At 37.7% G+C, this 16,741-nt stretch overlaps 1 protein-coding gene across 6 annotated transcripts in view; it reads left to right on the top strand.

The window, feature by feature from the left end:
- The window catches only part of MACROD2 (mono-ADP ribosylhydrolase 2), an 852,188-nt gene that overhangs the window by 174,157 nt on the left and 661,290 nt on the right, over window positions 1-16,741 (top strand). For all 6 annotated transcript variants that reach the window (XM_053937065.1, XM_053937064.1, XM_053937063.1 and 3 more), the window contains one exon: window positions 10,289-10,318. In XM_053937065.1, coding sequence (XP_053793040.1) covers window positions 10,289-10,318 — 30 coding nt within the window. The remainder of the gene's footprint in view (window positions 1-10,288; window positions 10,319-16,741) is intronic.

Genomic DNA, 16,741 nt, shown 5'->3' with positions numbered 1-16,741 from the left:
TTCTAAGGATGACCAGTGGTGCCTATATGATGAAGTTATTGATTAGGAGTTGCAACTTGATGATTATTTTTCTGTCTGCACGGCATTATCAGCGTTCACAGTGCAACATCCTGCCCTCCTGTTGTGCTTCACAGAAAATGAAAGCCCCTTGTCCAGCATAACCTCAGTAAATTTTTCATCAAAGCCTTAATGCTGCTTCTGCCAGATACTACCTGCTGGAATGCACAACCTTATAACAACATTGCCTGTTTGCTGCAAATTTTTGGATAATAGCTTTAATCTGCCTTATCTTTTAAGAAGTGCCTGTAATCGTAGTGTTAAAGAGGGATCTTAAGAGTTTAACAAATTGACTCATTGCTTTATTACTCAGGCAGCTATGGGGAGCACAAGGGGCAGGTACACAGGTGATGGCCAGGGAAATGGGGTGCAGGGCACTGTTTGCTAGGGAAATAACCACACAGCACAGCTCGATCTGATGGTTGTTGGGATAAAACAACCATGAACCGTGAGCATCTGCAGCTAGGAAAGATTAGAAACCCTCCACAAGCTGACAGGAACAAAGAATTGTCCCACACAATCTAAAATCTGTCATTGCCAGGGATTTCATCTGGGCTCTTGGCTCTGTCATGCCTTTGAAAATATCTTCAGGCCTTCCCATCATTTTGATTATTTGTGATCTTCCTTTTCTTTAAAGTTCCTGAATAGAGTTTTTGGGGTTTTCAGGGAATGTGAAAATCGTCAGCTAACAGGTTTTTTTTCAAACTTTAGTTTATGTTTCTCCATTTTAAGATGTGTCATGGACTGTACATTCCAAAAGCAATAAAATGGAGAGGATGATCGATCTAACTAAGCTGACTTACTTTTATGATAAAAGGGAAAGTTTCTGATGTCTCTGATAGAGTAAGTTGATGTCTACACTTTATTCTTACTGTCTTTTATGGTCTTCTCCAGATTTTTTTTAGGCTATAGCTTTTTGAAACAGAGAGTTAAGAAGAAGTATGGATAGTATATTTGACAGCAGGATACAGTAATATTTGGGACAGTATTATTAGAGGCAGTGTATGATGTGCAGTCCGTATTTTACCATAATGCATTATTTCTGGTTTGACTGAGATGCTGAGGTTATTAAGTTCCACTTTCCCTTACAAAGGAATATATGACTGTCGTTATACAAATATTTAGCCCTATAGAAACAGTTTGGGCCTATGTTTGAAAACAACACCCCCATGACTTTAAATACATAACCAGATCCTCTGCTTCTTCTGTAATGTGGCTCCCACAGACCACAGTGGGAGCTGCTTTTAATTTCAGGCTATATAAAGAAAGGATCATTAGGGAGGTGATGCAACACGATCATGTGCAGAGCACGTTACACTCACCCAGCTGGACACATTTTAAAGTCAACTTCAGTTCTTTGCAGGCTCTTCAGCTCCTACAAGTCTGCGCTAGCTGCTTGCAGGAGCTTGTAATTCATTGTCAAAATCTTCCTTCCAGGCTGCTCTTGCAAAAACAGTGCAATAACAGCTTGCCTTCCTCTAACTTGGAGGCAAAAGTTGCAAGTGAAGTCTTGTCTGTGTAGCTGAAAAAAACCAAACCATACCAAACCAAAACACCAGGGCTGTTTCTGTTTTGTAGGAGATCAGGTGTGCCTTTTTTCTTTCTTTTTTTTTTTTTTAACTGAATTGTTCAGAAGTGTTAATACCCTAAAAAAAAAAAAAAAAAATGGTGATGTGGACATGTGCTACTTTAACTTGAAAATGCACCCACTGAGGTTGCCCTGCAGCTGGAGCCATGACTATCCTCACATGGCTTGCCTGTGAGTAAAACAGGAGCAGAGTGGGATGTGCCTGCACCACAGGGAAACTCTTCCTGCTGGTTGCCCCATGGAAAAATGGCAGGACAAGGCCCCAGGTAGTTTCTTTCCAGCAGTGGTCTTTGATTTCATAACAAATTAGGGTTTTTAAAATTGATTTGAAGCCTGAATGTTAAATATTAATGTTTCAGGACTGAAATATGTTAGTTTTTCTTGCCTTTTGTTTTCATTTTTCAGAGGGTAACTGTTGCTTTAATACAGCTTTTTGCAGTCTGACATTTTCCTTGGAGAAGTTAAATATTAGGCAGTTTTTTTTTGTAGCAAAATATTGAAATGAAACCTAGTTTTATTTATATATAGCTACACCATAAGTACCATAGCTATGTTTTAAAAATAGAAGAAAAAGGTCATAAGATACACGTAGACTTTGGTAGGTTCAGAGCGGGCTGTAATTTTGAAAAGACAAAGGCAACAAAAGCTTGAACTTCACTCTGATTTTTTTTTCTTGTTTTCCATATAACATATTCTAGTTCCTTTGGGATACTGGAAAGATGCATGAGTTTTATAAATTTCACTAATTATTTTGCAACAATTACTACCAAAACTGTTTTTCTAATTGTGCTAGTAGAACCTTGGACCACATCTTACTTTATTTTGCATAGGCTTTTAAATATTGATAATGATTCTACTTAAATGGATTAATTATATACTGCAACACTTTGATTCCCTTTAATGTTACATTTAAAAACCACACAAATGGCCTAAACTGTGTAATGAAGAATGGGTTTTAGTAGACCTGAATATTTTTGTCCTCGTTACTCTGCGCTGAAGGAAGTTCCTGTAGCTTTACATTTCAGCTTAGCTAGATTGTTAAATACCTTAATGATCTAGAAGGCAACTTTTAAGTGGCTGAGAAAATCACAAACTGATGCACAAAATTTATCAAATCTTAATTAATCTCTTTCCCTTTATCATCTTGTAGTGCGTGTGACAATTTCTCACCCTGTGTTTTAGAATGAAATTGTTCCTGGTTTGTGCTTTTCTGATGTTTCCCAAAATGAGAGGAATGGGGAAAATGGCTTCTGCAGAGGGGCACACACAAAACATGACCATGGATCTTTCTGTGCTGACCAGCCACTTTTAGCCTTTTCTGACTTCTTCCCTGCAAACTGCAGGTTCTGATTCAACAAGTCTGTCGTCTTCTCCCTCCCAAGCATGACATCAGCCTCATCAAACAGGTTCTTCTAACTGTCCTTCTTGAGGCACTGGCAGGAAACCTTCTCCTTCTTCATCACTTTCTTGCTTTTCTTTTGAAATAGATGGTCATGTCCAGCTCAAATTAATACCAATGGATGGGTATGAGAAGTATGAATTTCATTGGTAGGAAAGTGTGAACTGCTGTTTTTGCAAAAATTTCACCTGGAAATACTTTGTGAAGTTGTGTTTGGGACCATTCTTAAAAACCAAGTTCATTTGGTTTTTGGGATATTCTTTTAAGTTACATTTATTTTGTTGTGGTTGTCTGACTTCCCCACCAAGAAACAATTTTGGTGGAGCCCTCAGGCTACTGTAAAGTTTAGGCTTCTTTTAAAGCTGCAGCCTAAACTTCAGTCCATATGGAAGTTTATACAGCAGCATTTAGGAAGTAGTATGGGCCAAACACCTTCTCTCATGGATTTTTCTTAGGATACGTTAGTCAACTTCAATTTCTGTTAATTTTCTTTCTCCCTGCATTAAAGCAATTACTGTATTTCACTGTATGGTAAAATACCTGTCATTCTGCTCCCTCTGCTTTGAAGTTGTGCCTCCAATTAGGCCAAGTTGAAGGTGTTATCCTGATAGCTCATTTCTGTGCCATGCTGCTGTCTGCTGCCTTACCTGCCTTGGGTCTTAGGTGCATTTGGTTGCTTTTTTTTTTTACTCTTCATATCAGATTTCAGACATGCTTTGCATATGAATGATTAAGCTTAATGGATGTAATAGATAACTTTTAAAAATAACCTTCTTGCATAAATGCATATCATGTATTGAGTTGGTAATGTATTAGAAAAAGAAAAATAACTGAGACCTTATGACAGTTATTGTTTCTTTATTGAATTCACAATGTTGTGAAGGCAATTTCCTTGACAGGATCAACTCCAGAGTACTTACTAGTATGCTGATTATTTTTTTTCCCCTTAATCTACCTCTGACATACCTTTTACAAGCTTGAAATTAGAGACAATGACTGGTTTATTTGCAAACCTTAATTTAAAAAAATCTGTTCTCTGTACAGAATTTGAGAGTGGGGAAGAGAATATCACAGGTTGTGACAAGTGAGCCACAAGGCCATTTTATTGGTTCCAAATACAAAACCTGTGCTTCTAATTGCACAAAGCCTTTCATTAGGGTTTTTTTCTTTTAGTCTTTAACTTGTACTGTGCGGTTTCTCTATATCTAAAAAAAGGTAAGACATGGAAAATTCAATTCCTTCTGTAGTATCCCACATCATCTGTTTTGCTAAAACAAAGATGATGGAAACTTCATGAGCTGAATTGTTTGGTCATGCTTCTGGGGATCTTGGCTTTTTAGAAAGAGACCTTGAAGTTGGTACTTCCTATAATGAATAAAATGAGACTGGGTAAACATTTGTGTCCATTTGCAGAGGGGGTTTATGGGGAGAAAAAGAGATTTTCTAGGAATGAAGCTGAAGTCTTTTGAGTGTGTATTGAGAGTATGATGTGCTCTTGATCACACATTAAAAGTAAGAAAACCTGGAGAGGAGCAACTTGTTTGTAGAAATCTTCTGTAAATTGTTCCACCTGTATTCTGGAGCTGTTTGTGGGGTATGGTTGCATAAGTGTTTTAAGTCAATCTTATTTGGCTACTTAAGTGTTTTAAGTCAATCTTATTTGGCCACTTAGGCCACTTAGGCCTAGTGGTTTCCTAATTTCCAGTAGTCTCTGCTTTGCATCATTGGCCACTGACATAACTTTGCCAATCTGTCCCAGTCTGTTGTTAGAATGTTATTTTACCTCTCCTGACTGCTGTGGCTTTATATGCAGGGAAGCATTTTAAACAGAGTGGTGACTGTGTTTTATTTACTGTACCTGCTGCAAAATGACTTCATGATCTTTCAGCTTGAAGCTTTTTACTTTAAGGCACCCAAACACATCTGTCGCTAAAAATGTTTGGATGTACAAGGTGCAGCTGTTATCTCACTCCTCTTTGTTCTCTCTGGTTTCTTGGGAGAAGATGAAATGAAATGCAGTGACAGGTAAAGATGTCTCACAAAACATGTAGAAGAAATGTAACTTCCCATTCCATAAATTACTGTTACTCTGCTCACCAGCTGCCTCTTATGATGTTTTATTGATGAATAAAAATAGTGTCTGAGGCAATAGAATGTCTTGCATCTTACAATACTGCCAGTTATAAAGTTGTCTCCTTGAATAAATTTCACAATTAGAAAGTATTGACAAAAATATTCAATCTTTTTTACATCAAAATAAGCTCAAACATCTGCTGCCAAAGTCAGACAATATCAACTAATCTTTTAGAGTTATATTTTTATTATACTGACAGATGCATGGCTGCATGACATAGATGTCAATTTAAGTTACTAGTGCCATTAATACTTGACAAAGACATGCTCCCAGAAGAATTTATGTTCTTAAATTGTTGTCAGATGAGTATGTGCCAACAAAAAGCAAACAGTTATTCAGCCGTGTTGTTAACGAAGCTAAAAGTGTGTTATCTCCAGAGATATCACAAAAATTGCTATTCACATCTTTCCTATTCTCTAAATTCCTCAGAACTGACAGCAGAAAAAATAATTCTGTGCCTGCAATTGCCTCCCATACATATATCCTCCTTCACATTTTGTATGTTCTGGCTAGCAGTGCAGAAGATTTTCGTTTGAGTTTTGTTTGAGGTGAACTTCTTCAGCATTCAATTGCTTTCCTCAAAATTTCAAATAACCTTACTGTTTGGTAGGAATGTTGTTGTAAAGAGGACAGTGAGGAAACCACACCAGAGTTTCTGATCTGCTTATTCAGTCAAAAAACTGTTGGAAAGTGATACAACATAACTCTTTAAGAAGTCTGAGATTTAAAACATTGATGTCCAGTTCTTATTTGTCAAATGTACTGGTACATTCATTATTAAAATTTGTACATTTTAGCAACCTGAGCTTTCATTGTGAGTATTCCATCATGAGCAACTAAGCTTACTTTAAATTCTTTCCTTCCGTGTTTTTTATTTTCTTTACTTTTTTCCCTTCTCTCCCCAACACTAGTTTTTTTGAAAGAATTTTGTTTCTTAAAGCAAGAGTTGAATTCTCAGGGTACAGCACACTAGTGTTCACTGGGTTTCTTTAGCAGGGCTTCCTGGTGCTTTTAAAAAACATATTTATCTAGTCCACTGAGGTTTTAAGTAACTTGAAATACTGAATTTCTGGTTGAATCTGGGGCTGTAAACATCTCAGTAAGGGCTAATCATTATCCTTAGTGATTAGCTACTGTTTTTTCGTTTGAAGTGATTTTTTTAGAATGGATTTTTTCTTAAGGATGAGGCTGAACTTCATAGAAAGACTTTTTCTGCTAATGGTTCTAATGTCCCTATTAAAAAGTAAACCAGACCTAAAGGACTGAAAGCCATCTTAACACTTCTAGATGTATTTCTGTTCACTGTACTGAGATAGTCTGTGAAGATGAGATCTCTCTCTCAGAATGCAGCATTCAAGTCTCCTTTTAAAGCAGTGGTTATGCACAGTATCTCTAGAGCTGTAATTTGTGTCATCCTGAAGCCACCATTTAAAGGACACCACAGGAACTGGTCCCCAGATATGATGCTCTTCTTTTTACTTTTCTAAAAAAATTGAAGGCTATGTTACTGGTGTAGGCAAAAATATTTAAAATTAGATGAACTCTCACCTCTGCTGCCTCTTTAGGGCCATTGCCAATGATGTTTTGGATGGGGCTCTATCAATGCATGTTGTTTTTCAGTCTGGCACAGCAGACTGTAGTCTGCTGGCTGCCTGACCACTCTGTGTATATATTAAAATAATATTTCAAGTTTCTACTGTGGGTAGATTTTCAGAGTTAATGCCCAGGAATCTATTGTGGACTCTAGTTTTTAAGGAGGCAATTTCAGAGAGGTTGGGCAGGTCACTTTGATAGGGTGATGCGGGGAATGAAATGAGGTGCAAGAAGCCTTTACTCACATTTCTTTGGAGCCCCCCTTACTCTTGTTTGCTTTCTTTTATTGTTCTTTGCCTTGGTAACTTGGTAGCAATTCAGCCTTCCTGTTTCCTCCCACCCCAAGTCTCCTGTGACTTGAGAATCTTGTACAGCTTTGGAAAAGAGAAGTAAGAACAAAGGGTTAGCCAAGATGGATTTACAATCTGCAGTCATAAAATCATAGAATCTTAGAGTGGTTTGACTTGGAAGGGACCTTAAAGATCATCCCATTCCAGCTGTCCTGCTGTGGGCAGGTATTCTGGGGTGACACCTTCCACTTGATCAGGTTGCTCAGAGCCCTGCCCAGTCCAGCCAGGAACCCTGCCAGGGATGGGCCATCCATAGCTTCTCCGGGCACATGGTGTAAAGTGTTCTGCCTAAGGCTGGGCGTGCCCTGAGTGAGAGGACTTGCAGTGGTGTAACCTCTGGGGCAATTTGGACTCTGTCAGGTTTGGAGGTTGAAAGCTTCCTGGGACCTTCTGCTGGTTGCCCATACAGCTACCCATAGTTAAACCTCTACAGCAGGAGCAGCTTCCAAAGGGTTTTCCAAGACTTGGTCATTTGGGAGTATTGATGGATAAAATGCAGCTGCAGATAAACAGAGGGACTGAGAGGAGAGGCCATGCTTGCTCCACCATGATACGATGTGATTGGAGCCATGGGGCTGTGCTGACCTCTGTGTGGGAGAAGATTCATTAGGTGCTAAGTGACAAGTTACTTCTGTAGTGGTAAGACTTTGCCAAATATGGAAAGAGATGTATGTTTTATGGAACCTTTCAGGAAGAGTCTGAAAAATCTGAAAATAAAAGTTCTTGCTTTTTGACACATTATCTTTCTAGAAAAGAAAGTGTAAATATAAATGAGTCTTGTTCTTTCCTGGAATCATAGGGAGATGGTTTGATTTTCCTTCTATTATGCAAGCAAAATTAAAAAATGAAGAGTCCCTGTGAATTATTATTGCATTTTCAATAGCTGTAGTAGATGCATTGCAGCCAAAAACCTATTTGAACTGTTTTTACTGTTTCTATAGAGAAGTGGGTGGTGCTGACATATTATATGTTATTAAGAAGTTTTTGGAAAATACTGGAAAGATGAACATTGTCAGGAAAACTTAATGAGAGAAGCATAATTCTCTGAGAAGCCATTGAATGAATGTTTGCAATGGGGATGTTGGCTGGGTATCTGAAGAAACTTTTTTAGCAGTGGAAACTTTGGTAACAGGTTTTAGCTGTGTGTCTCAAGTCTCTTGAACATAATAACTGAAATCCTAGAATGTGACTCATGTAAGGATTAGAATAGTTTAATTGTAGGTGTATTCTACAGTGCCAAAAAAATAAGGTGGAAAAGCAGGCAGTAGATGACACTTTGTTCCTTTTAGTTTCTTCTGATAAGAACTCTCCTGATTTCTATAGCAGATAAGTACTTTTTATTGCAGGGAAAGTGATGTTACCTGTTAGAGGAGGTCTTCAGAAGCAGCTGTAGAAATATGTGAGGCTGGTTTTATTTGTTTCTTTGTTAAATAGTGAATTTCAGTCAGGGCAAGAATTAGGTAAATACAGAAAGACTGACGTTCTTTGCAACATGTCTGCACACATTTATTATTACCGTCATTATGCCTTTGTCAAAGGCAATATATACATGGCAGTATTTGTTCTCTGCTAGCACTTTAGAGAGGATAGGCAAGAGATGTTCATACTTATGGATAATTTTGTTGTTTTTTAAAGTTTTCCATTTTGTGCCTGTTGCTCCAACCTTTCTCTGTCTCCAAACAAGCGCTTCTTTGAAAATGGCTTCAAATGACTTTATTACAGAAAAAAAGGATTTTTTGTCCTATTTCACTTCATCTAATTTTCCAGGGTTCTAGAACCAGACTTGGATGCGGAAAAGGCATGAGAACATCACTCTAGGTCTTGGTTTTAATGATTCTTCAGTGACAGTAGGACAACTAATCCTAGGATGAGTAATTAACTTAGTTAATTAGTTAATTAACTAATTAACTTAGTTAATTAGTTCGCTTTGATTTAATATGGTCAGCTATGCTGGATATAAAACTGCATTTTATTTCTTTAAAGAACATTGCACTTTGACTAATATAGAAGTACTTCTTGAGTAATGTAGAGGTACTTTCATACATGCATCTTGTCTGTGATGGAAAATCTGGCTTTCTGATGAAGGCAGTTCTGCTGAAGTGTCAGGGAAAACTGGCTGCAAATGTTTCAGCTAAAAATGGATGTTAAATCAAAGGTGTTTGTTGAATATCTGATAAAAAACAAAATAAAGATAATTGCCAATTTTATGTAAAAGTCTCAAGAAAATGATGAAAAATCCCAACAGCAGGGAATTTGCTATTTACAGACTTCTATTGAAGAGACAGAGGGAAATGTCATAATCAATAACATATTAAAACAATACCTAATTCATTCTGTGTATCTTGCTATATACCCTTGTCCTGGAGCAGGACATAGTTTGAGGTATCTGTTCTTTACTCATCAGAAGTACCTGTGCCTCTCCTTTATGCTCTTACTTTGTTTTAAATATATTGTGATACAACAAGGATTTGTTTCCCACACATCTAAAGGGCAGGTTTAGAAGCTTAGGCATTCCTTCTGTTTCTGCCTAGGCACTGAAAGGAAAATATTTGGCATGGCTCCAATTGTACTAGCTTAATTTGAAGGACCATCTTGTATCACCATGCTCTGAAAATTGCTTTTCATAAGTGATTTATCAAGTTCTGGCCTGGGTAGCTGGATGGTTACAGTGCTGAGTCAATTAAGCCTGCTGAGGGAAATCCCAGCTCAATTGCACAAACCCTTTTATATCAATGGAGCCAGGATTTCTCATCATCATCCCCAAAGGTCCCACGGCATAGAAAACAAGGAGAGATAATCAGAAGTTGCATCAAAGTCTATTTAAGTTTCTCTACAATGAAAATTTTAAATTAATTTGGTAATCACAAAGGAATATGGTTTATAGAATTATAAATGCAGGATTGTAATTTCATAACCTATTCAGTGCATTAGCTTTAGTAATTGTATTATTATTTTATTTATTAGCTTACATTTTCAAAGATGCTGCAAAGGTAAAGACTGTGATTGCAATTTACAATAAGTGTTTTTGCATTAAGTGTTTTCAGGTAAGGGAGGAGTAGCAAAGTCACTGAAACAATGGACAATCTCTTATGAAACATCTTCTATTTTGGTTCCATGTATATTTAGGAAGCTCAATGCTAATAATTCCCTTTTTGTTTTTCTTACAGCTAATTCCAGCCTTCTTGGAGGTGGAGGAGGTGAGTCTTTGCATAATGCTTAATTCACTCTTAAACAAACATGAAACATATGCTGGACCAATGCAGAGGTTAGTTGGTTATAAAAGAATATAAGTTCAAAAGTTGGAAATATAAATTCATTAGATGGAAAAATTCACTAAAGTCCATAATCTTTCCTATCATCAAGAGGTAAGGTTTGCAACTGCTGCTGAATTTGGTTTCAACTCTGGGTCAAAGTAGGGGCTGTCATGTCTATGAGGCTGACTAAAACATAAAGGAACTGCTGAACTGCCTTATGCTGTTTTGTGTTTTTAAGTATTTAGGCTTTTTAATTTACCCCAGGGGAATCTCAAATGTATGATTAATAAACAATTTTAACAGAAATGTGAAAATATTAAAATACAGTAAAATGTAATTTTAGTAATGAATGTGGCTTTATCTTTGTACTTTTTTTTTTAATATTGTTATGGTTTACACTTGACTGCTTACCTTACTCTGCTTGCCAGAATAGACAAGTAGATTTCAATGCAAATCTTTGGTGCAAGTCAGAGATGCTACTAATGTGTCTACTGCTAAGGCAGGGATGCTCAATACATATCATTGTATTAATTTCAAATACATGGATGCTGTTTTATTTTAGTAGATTGATGCTATTTTACTTTTGGTATTTCTGTAGTACTGTGGCCATAAAATCTACATGAGTGGTAACAATTCAGGAAAAATGAACCCATAAAGAGCTTCATCTCAGTTTCAGTGACTTCCCCTGCCACCCAGAGGGAAGTTAAGAGAGCTCAGTTCTGGAAATTTCACAGTGCAGGAGTGGTACAGGCAGCAACTCATGCTCCATCCTGATGGGAGTTAAAAGAACTCTATGATCAGAGATTACATATGTAAGGGTAAAGGAGAGGGCTCTGTAAAAAGGAGATCTCTGTTGCTTGTGAGGCTGCAGGCTAAGTCATCAAAGCTTTTGTTTTAACTGAACAGGCAGCTCTTATTTTGGACTATGAAAAGGTGCTTGACAACTAAATAAAATAATCTAAATAAAACCATTCACGTTCTTCAGCTGTGTGTCTGGACATTAAAGTACAGGGCAGCCTTACCTGTTAATCCTGTTGGATTAATGTTTCTTTTGATTTGAGTTAGTTGTTTGCAGTATACCAAATTTTTCTTTGTTTAAAAGATAATCCTTTAGGAGGTAATCCTTTGCTAGCTGTTCCTGTTTCTGCAGAGCTGTTCCTGTACCTCCCCTCCAGCACTTGCTCCCAGCTGGTAACATCGAAAAAAAATATAAATCAATGCAAATGTTCAAATTCTAATCAGGTTCCCAGGGCACTGCTGCTGCTGAAAGGATTTGGCTATTAACTTTCCGTGTTATTTATTCAGCTGGACTGTACTTCAGAAGTTGATGTCTGTTCAGTGTGGCCCTTGATAATGTGGCTTTCCCTCTGCAGCAGATGGGATGAGCCTGTGCTGTGGGTCAAATTAGGATTTTCCCTGCATTTTATGTGTTAAAAATGGCAATTAAAAATATGTTCTCTCCCCTCATGGCAGGCTGAGATGATGGCAGCCCAAGGTGCTGCCACCCCTTCTTCCCTCCCTCCCTCCCTGACATCCTTTGGGACTTTTACTGCCATTTTAAAAAATCAGTGCCTTCAGGGTTATGGGGAAGCTACTGAGGGAGGTTGGGTTTGGGCATGCAGTGAGTTTGTCTGGGCATGAGCTGCTGCAGCCCCCATGGCCAGAACCCCAATCCAACATCCTTCGATCTCTGGTGGAAGGATAACAATGCTTAATATTAACAATAACTCTTGTTTGTGGTACAGGAAAAACACCAAATCTGACAGTTTTATGGCTTAGAGGGTGACTGCTCATGGCTGAGGGGCTGCATGTGTGGAGGTGCCATCAGCCACCCATGGGTAGGGCAGCTGATGTCCTCAGAGCACACTCGCTTGTGGTTTCCAAATTTTCTCAATAAAAATCCCAAGAATTTCATTGCCAAAATACTCTAGATTTTGGACAGGTGCCACAGGGTGCATGTTTTGAGAAGGGAAAAGTGTGTGTGGTCTGCAGGCCAGATCCTGCTCAGGGGTACACAAAATGGAGGCAGCCCTGGCCAGCCACAGGCAGGTGGAGCCTGGAGCCCCTGGCTTTTGGAAAAATGGCTTGGTACTCTCCGTAGGCATTTCTCTGTAGAAGGAATTTTTTTATTCCCAGTGGAATGGTTGAGGATTTTAAATTCTGGGTGTATTTTTTCTTTTATCCAGAAGAAAGTGATGGTAGCACTCTGTGTGAAATATTGATAGTGAATTATTAAAACTTTATTATATACGTAAACACCAAAGCCTTCTTTTGATTGCAGATGCTGAATATTTATGATAATGCATAATAGCAGTGTAGTTTCTCCAATAATGGGATTCAGATCTCCTTGGTAGTGCTCGTTAATTTAATCTCTCTGTCCCTGCTGGAGGTATGAATGCATGTCTTAGTTTTACAGATAAAGAGAACTGGAAATTTCCGCTTGTCCAAGCTTATGCAACAGGTGTTGTGATTTTGAGCTGCTTCTGAGCTGTTCTGTGTTTGAAATCTTTTCAGAACTAAACACAAATTAATTGGAAATAGTTATTTGCACATCCTGATCAAATATTTGCAAATCACTTTCTCTGGGTGTTAAAACCATTTTCTTGAAGAGACCTGCTAAGAAACCCAATGTGCTACATTGTGAGTGAACACGGTGCACTTGCTTGCAAGTTCAGGGGAAGATGGTTTTGGGTGGCTGCTTATCTTCTGTGCGTCACCTCGGAGCCACATCAGGGCATCCCTGTACTTTGATTTCCCAGAGTCGGGGCAATGATTTGTTCTTGCATTCCCCATTTAAATGCTGTCTGTTCATTTTCATGACCATTTGGAACGAAGAGATAAAAGCACAAAAGATACCACAACTGTTTAATCATAAAATCAAGAAACCCACAATGGAGTCTTTAGTTAAATATAGATGTTGAAAGTTTTTTTCTGCTTTTCAAGTAACTCTGAAGTTTCCAGGATTTCATTATGAGTTAGGTGAGTGAGCCTTTTTTCTTTTTCATTCTTTACTGTTTTTAATAATTGATTTTTAATTAGGTGGCATATTTCACTTTCAGGTCTAGATTTATCACACATTCAGCATCTCACTGCTAATAACTTGCATGGAGCATTATAACTTATTTGTGCATCATGTATTATTCGTCCCATTATGTTCAATACTGCAAAAGTGAAGAAATATTAAGAAAAGTACCTGCATTTGGCGGAGTGAACAAAAACTTGGTATTTTGAGAAAAAGTAATCTCCTTTAAAAATGTGTCCTGAATTTTGACTTCAGAAATCAAAGTGCCATATTTTGCATGGCAACCTTTTTTCTTTATACTATTTTACATTAGTGTCAAGGAATTAAAACATATGATTGAATGTGTTTTATTCAAGCAAAATGAGCAGAAGCTGAAGTTTGTTCTCCCTTATGGCTTTGAGTAGTCTGTGGGGATTTTTTTGGGTATTATGGTCTGCTGTTCCCACCTAGTATTCAGTTATTTTCCTCATGGTTCATTTTTCTTGTACTTGATTTGCTGACTGTAATCATGTTCTTGTTGCATGCTGATTTCTGCATTGGCTTGATTTAGCTGACCTTAAATTGAGGATATATTTAATTTGGATTTTTTTTTACCTCCATAAGATTTTGTTGCCTATGCTAAAATTTGGGAAGGAGATATCACCTATTAGTGTGTCCTATTATGATCATAGTTTCTTATAGCTCTGTACTTAAAATTGGTAATTTTGTCTTTACAAACTCAGAGAGAGGACAGGTTTTATTTACAGTCTCTTGGAAGCCTCATTTAGACCCAGTTTAAATTGGTTGCCCCAGAAGATCTGTCTGCTTTTCTGTTTCTCTCCATCTCTCTTTTTCTGCCTGGTGTAACTATTTTTTTCCCTAGGGCTTTTGCAAGCATAAAAAAAAAAATAATTCCCATATAGTCGTAAGTATGTTAGCATATCTTAAATGTAGACCAGACTTACCTGTCTGCCCTGCCAAGATACAGATTGTAGGCACAGTTTTAAGCAATTCTTATGGCATGGGGAACTTATGCTCATGGTCACAGCAGGGAGCTGGGTTTCTCTGTACTGCATTGCATAGACTCCATTTTGAACTTGGGATTTGCTGCTTTTATGTTATGTTATAATAGTGACAAAAAAAAAAAAAAAGTGTTTTCTCCTGAAAGAAATTACCAGGCTGACTTTTATCCTGGAGTTGATGTGTCAACTGCTGTTTGCCAGCCACCCTGTCTATTTTTCAATTAATTTTGAGCTACTGAGCTAAAAAATCCAGTGATTATCCAGTCAGTAAGGAACAGCTGACACAAATATCTTGACATCCCTCCCCTTAGCCAGGGATAAATTTTTATTCTCATGGTTGTGTCTTAGGTATATTACTGGCCATGTCCAGCCGTCTTCTGATAGTTAAATCTCTAGAAAAAAAAAAAAAAAACCCAAAAAAAAAAAAAAAAAAAAAAACCCAAAAAACACCCAAGAAAGGAGGTTTTTTCACTTTCTTAATAGTAACTTGACATCAGTTTACTGAATGGATATTAATGACACTGAGAAGTGAAAGTTGTACAATAGAAAATTGGAGTCAGGAATGAGATAAGTTGCAGAGCACCCTGTAGCAATATATATAACAGCAGAAGAATTTAAATACCAGACTTGCCCTGCACTTGCCCATTCAAAATGTGTTAACAGGAAGAAGACAAGCCTGCTTTGTCCTAAATCAGGACTAGATGCTCTCTGGTTTGGATTTCACAGGGCTTGGGTTTGATATTTACATAATTTAAATGCAAGAGAAGCAGGGGTTTAAATCCAAAGTTCAAATTTGTTCATGACGTGAACATAACATGAAATCATCCCGTGAGGGGAGAGGAAAGAATCTGGGAAGGGAGGACTGACAGGATTCTTTCATCAAGAAAATAAACATTATTATTTGGTATTTTTTTATGTCAGTCTGTTGGCATGTTCTTGTATCATGTCAAATGCATTTGTCAGATTGGGGTGTGCTCACAACAAATGGCTGCATGGAGCAAATGTGCTTCATCTGGGATTTCAGCTACCTTCAAAAGCTTCAGTTGCTTTGTACACTGCATTGTCATAGGTTAGGTATGTAGATAATGGCTATGAAGGTACAAAGATTTTCCTGGTGAATAATGACCATGAGGAGAACTGATAATTTAAGGCAAATGGCCATTTGCCTTTGTTGCTAATTAATCCCTTTTTGCTAGAAGATTGCTGCTACAGTTCTGTAGGGTTGTTAAAGTGTTTTATCTCCTTTTACTATTTGTATGCTGTTCTTTTTCATCTCTGTAAATGGAGTGGGTTTGAGAGGGCTGTATCCACAAGTTCCCCCACTGTGACAGTGCATCAGCCAATTAAAATGTTAATATTTATGTATTTTTTTCTGCACTTCTGTGATAGTTCCATTGGTAGGCCAGTAGCTCAGGGTAGACTGTAACCCTTTCAAGGTGTTTGGTTCAGCCCAAAATTTTGTTATTCATGAGCTTTCTGTTTTATCAGATCAAAGCAAATAGATTTCTCAGTAATTCAACATCTTTTATAGAATTTATTCAAACTTACTATGCAAGAAAAGTCTGTCTTTATTCTTTAAACCAACCTTCCCTTCCCTTCCCTTCCCTTCCCTTCCCTTCCCTTCCCTTCCCTTCCCTTCCCTTCCCTTCCCTTCCCTTCCCTTCCCTTCCCTTCCCTTCCCTTCCCTTCCTTCCCTTCCCTTCCCTTCCCTTCCCTTCCTTCCCTTCCCTTCCCTTCCCTTCCCTTCCCTTCCCTTCCCTTCCCTTCCCTTCCCTTCCCTTCCCTTCCCTTCCCTTCCCTTCCCTTCCCTTCCCTTCCCTTCCCTTCCCTTCCCTTCCCTTCCCTTCCCTTCCCTTCCCTTCCCTTCCTCTTTCTTCTGTGTATATATGTTTTGCCTTCTATTATTGCAGTGGAGTTTTAGTTCAGCTTTAAATGAAAATTAGTGGATTTTCTCATTTTGTAGTGCATCTAGAGATATAATGATGAAAGCTCTATAAGTAAATAAGCACAGTTTATTTCAAAGGACTCAACATAAACTGCTGTGGCTGTATTTAAAATGTGTGCTCTACTCTTGTTTCTTTTTTGTTTTTGTTAAAATATGATATATATATTGCTCTTTGGCTAAATAGGATGCCAGCTTCCTTTCTCCAGTCTTTTTATACAATCTTATGGGTAATAATCATAAACAGGAAGTCTCTGGATTGATTTTAAGTATTTCTCAGTTGTCGCCTAATTGTATCCTGCTAATTACTCTTTCAGAGCAGTTAGTTAAAAATAAATAAATAACTTACATTTTGCTATTTACAGGAATTGATACAGCTATACGATCAGTTTGGGTTTTTC

Source organism: Vidua chalybeata, chromosome 3, assembly GCF_026979565.1.
Source record: "Vidua chalybeata isolate OUT-0048 chromosome 3, bVidCha1 merged haplotype, whole genome shotgun sequence".
In the NCBI taxonomy this organism is placed as follows: Eukaryota; Metazoa; Chordata; class Aves; order Passeriformes; family Viduidae; genus Vidua; species Vidua chalybeata.
Note: the sequence above shows the minus strand (reverse complement) of the source record. Positions and strands in the feature narration are given on the sequence as shown.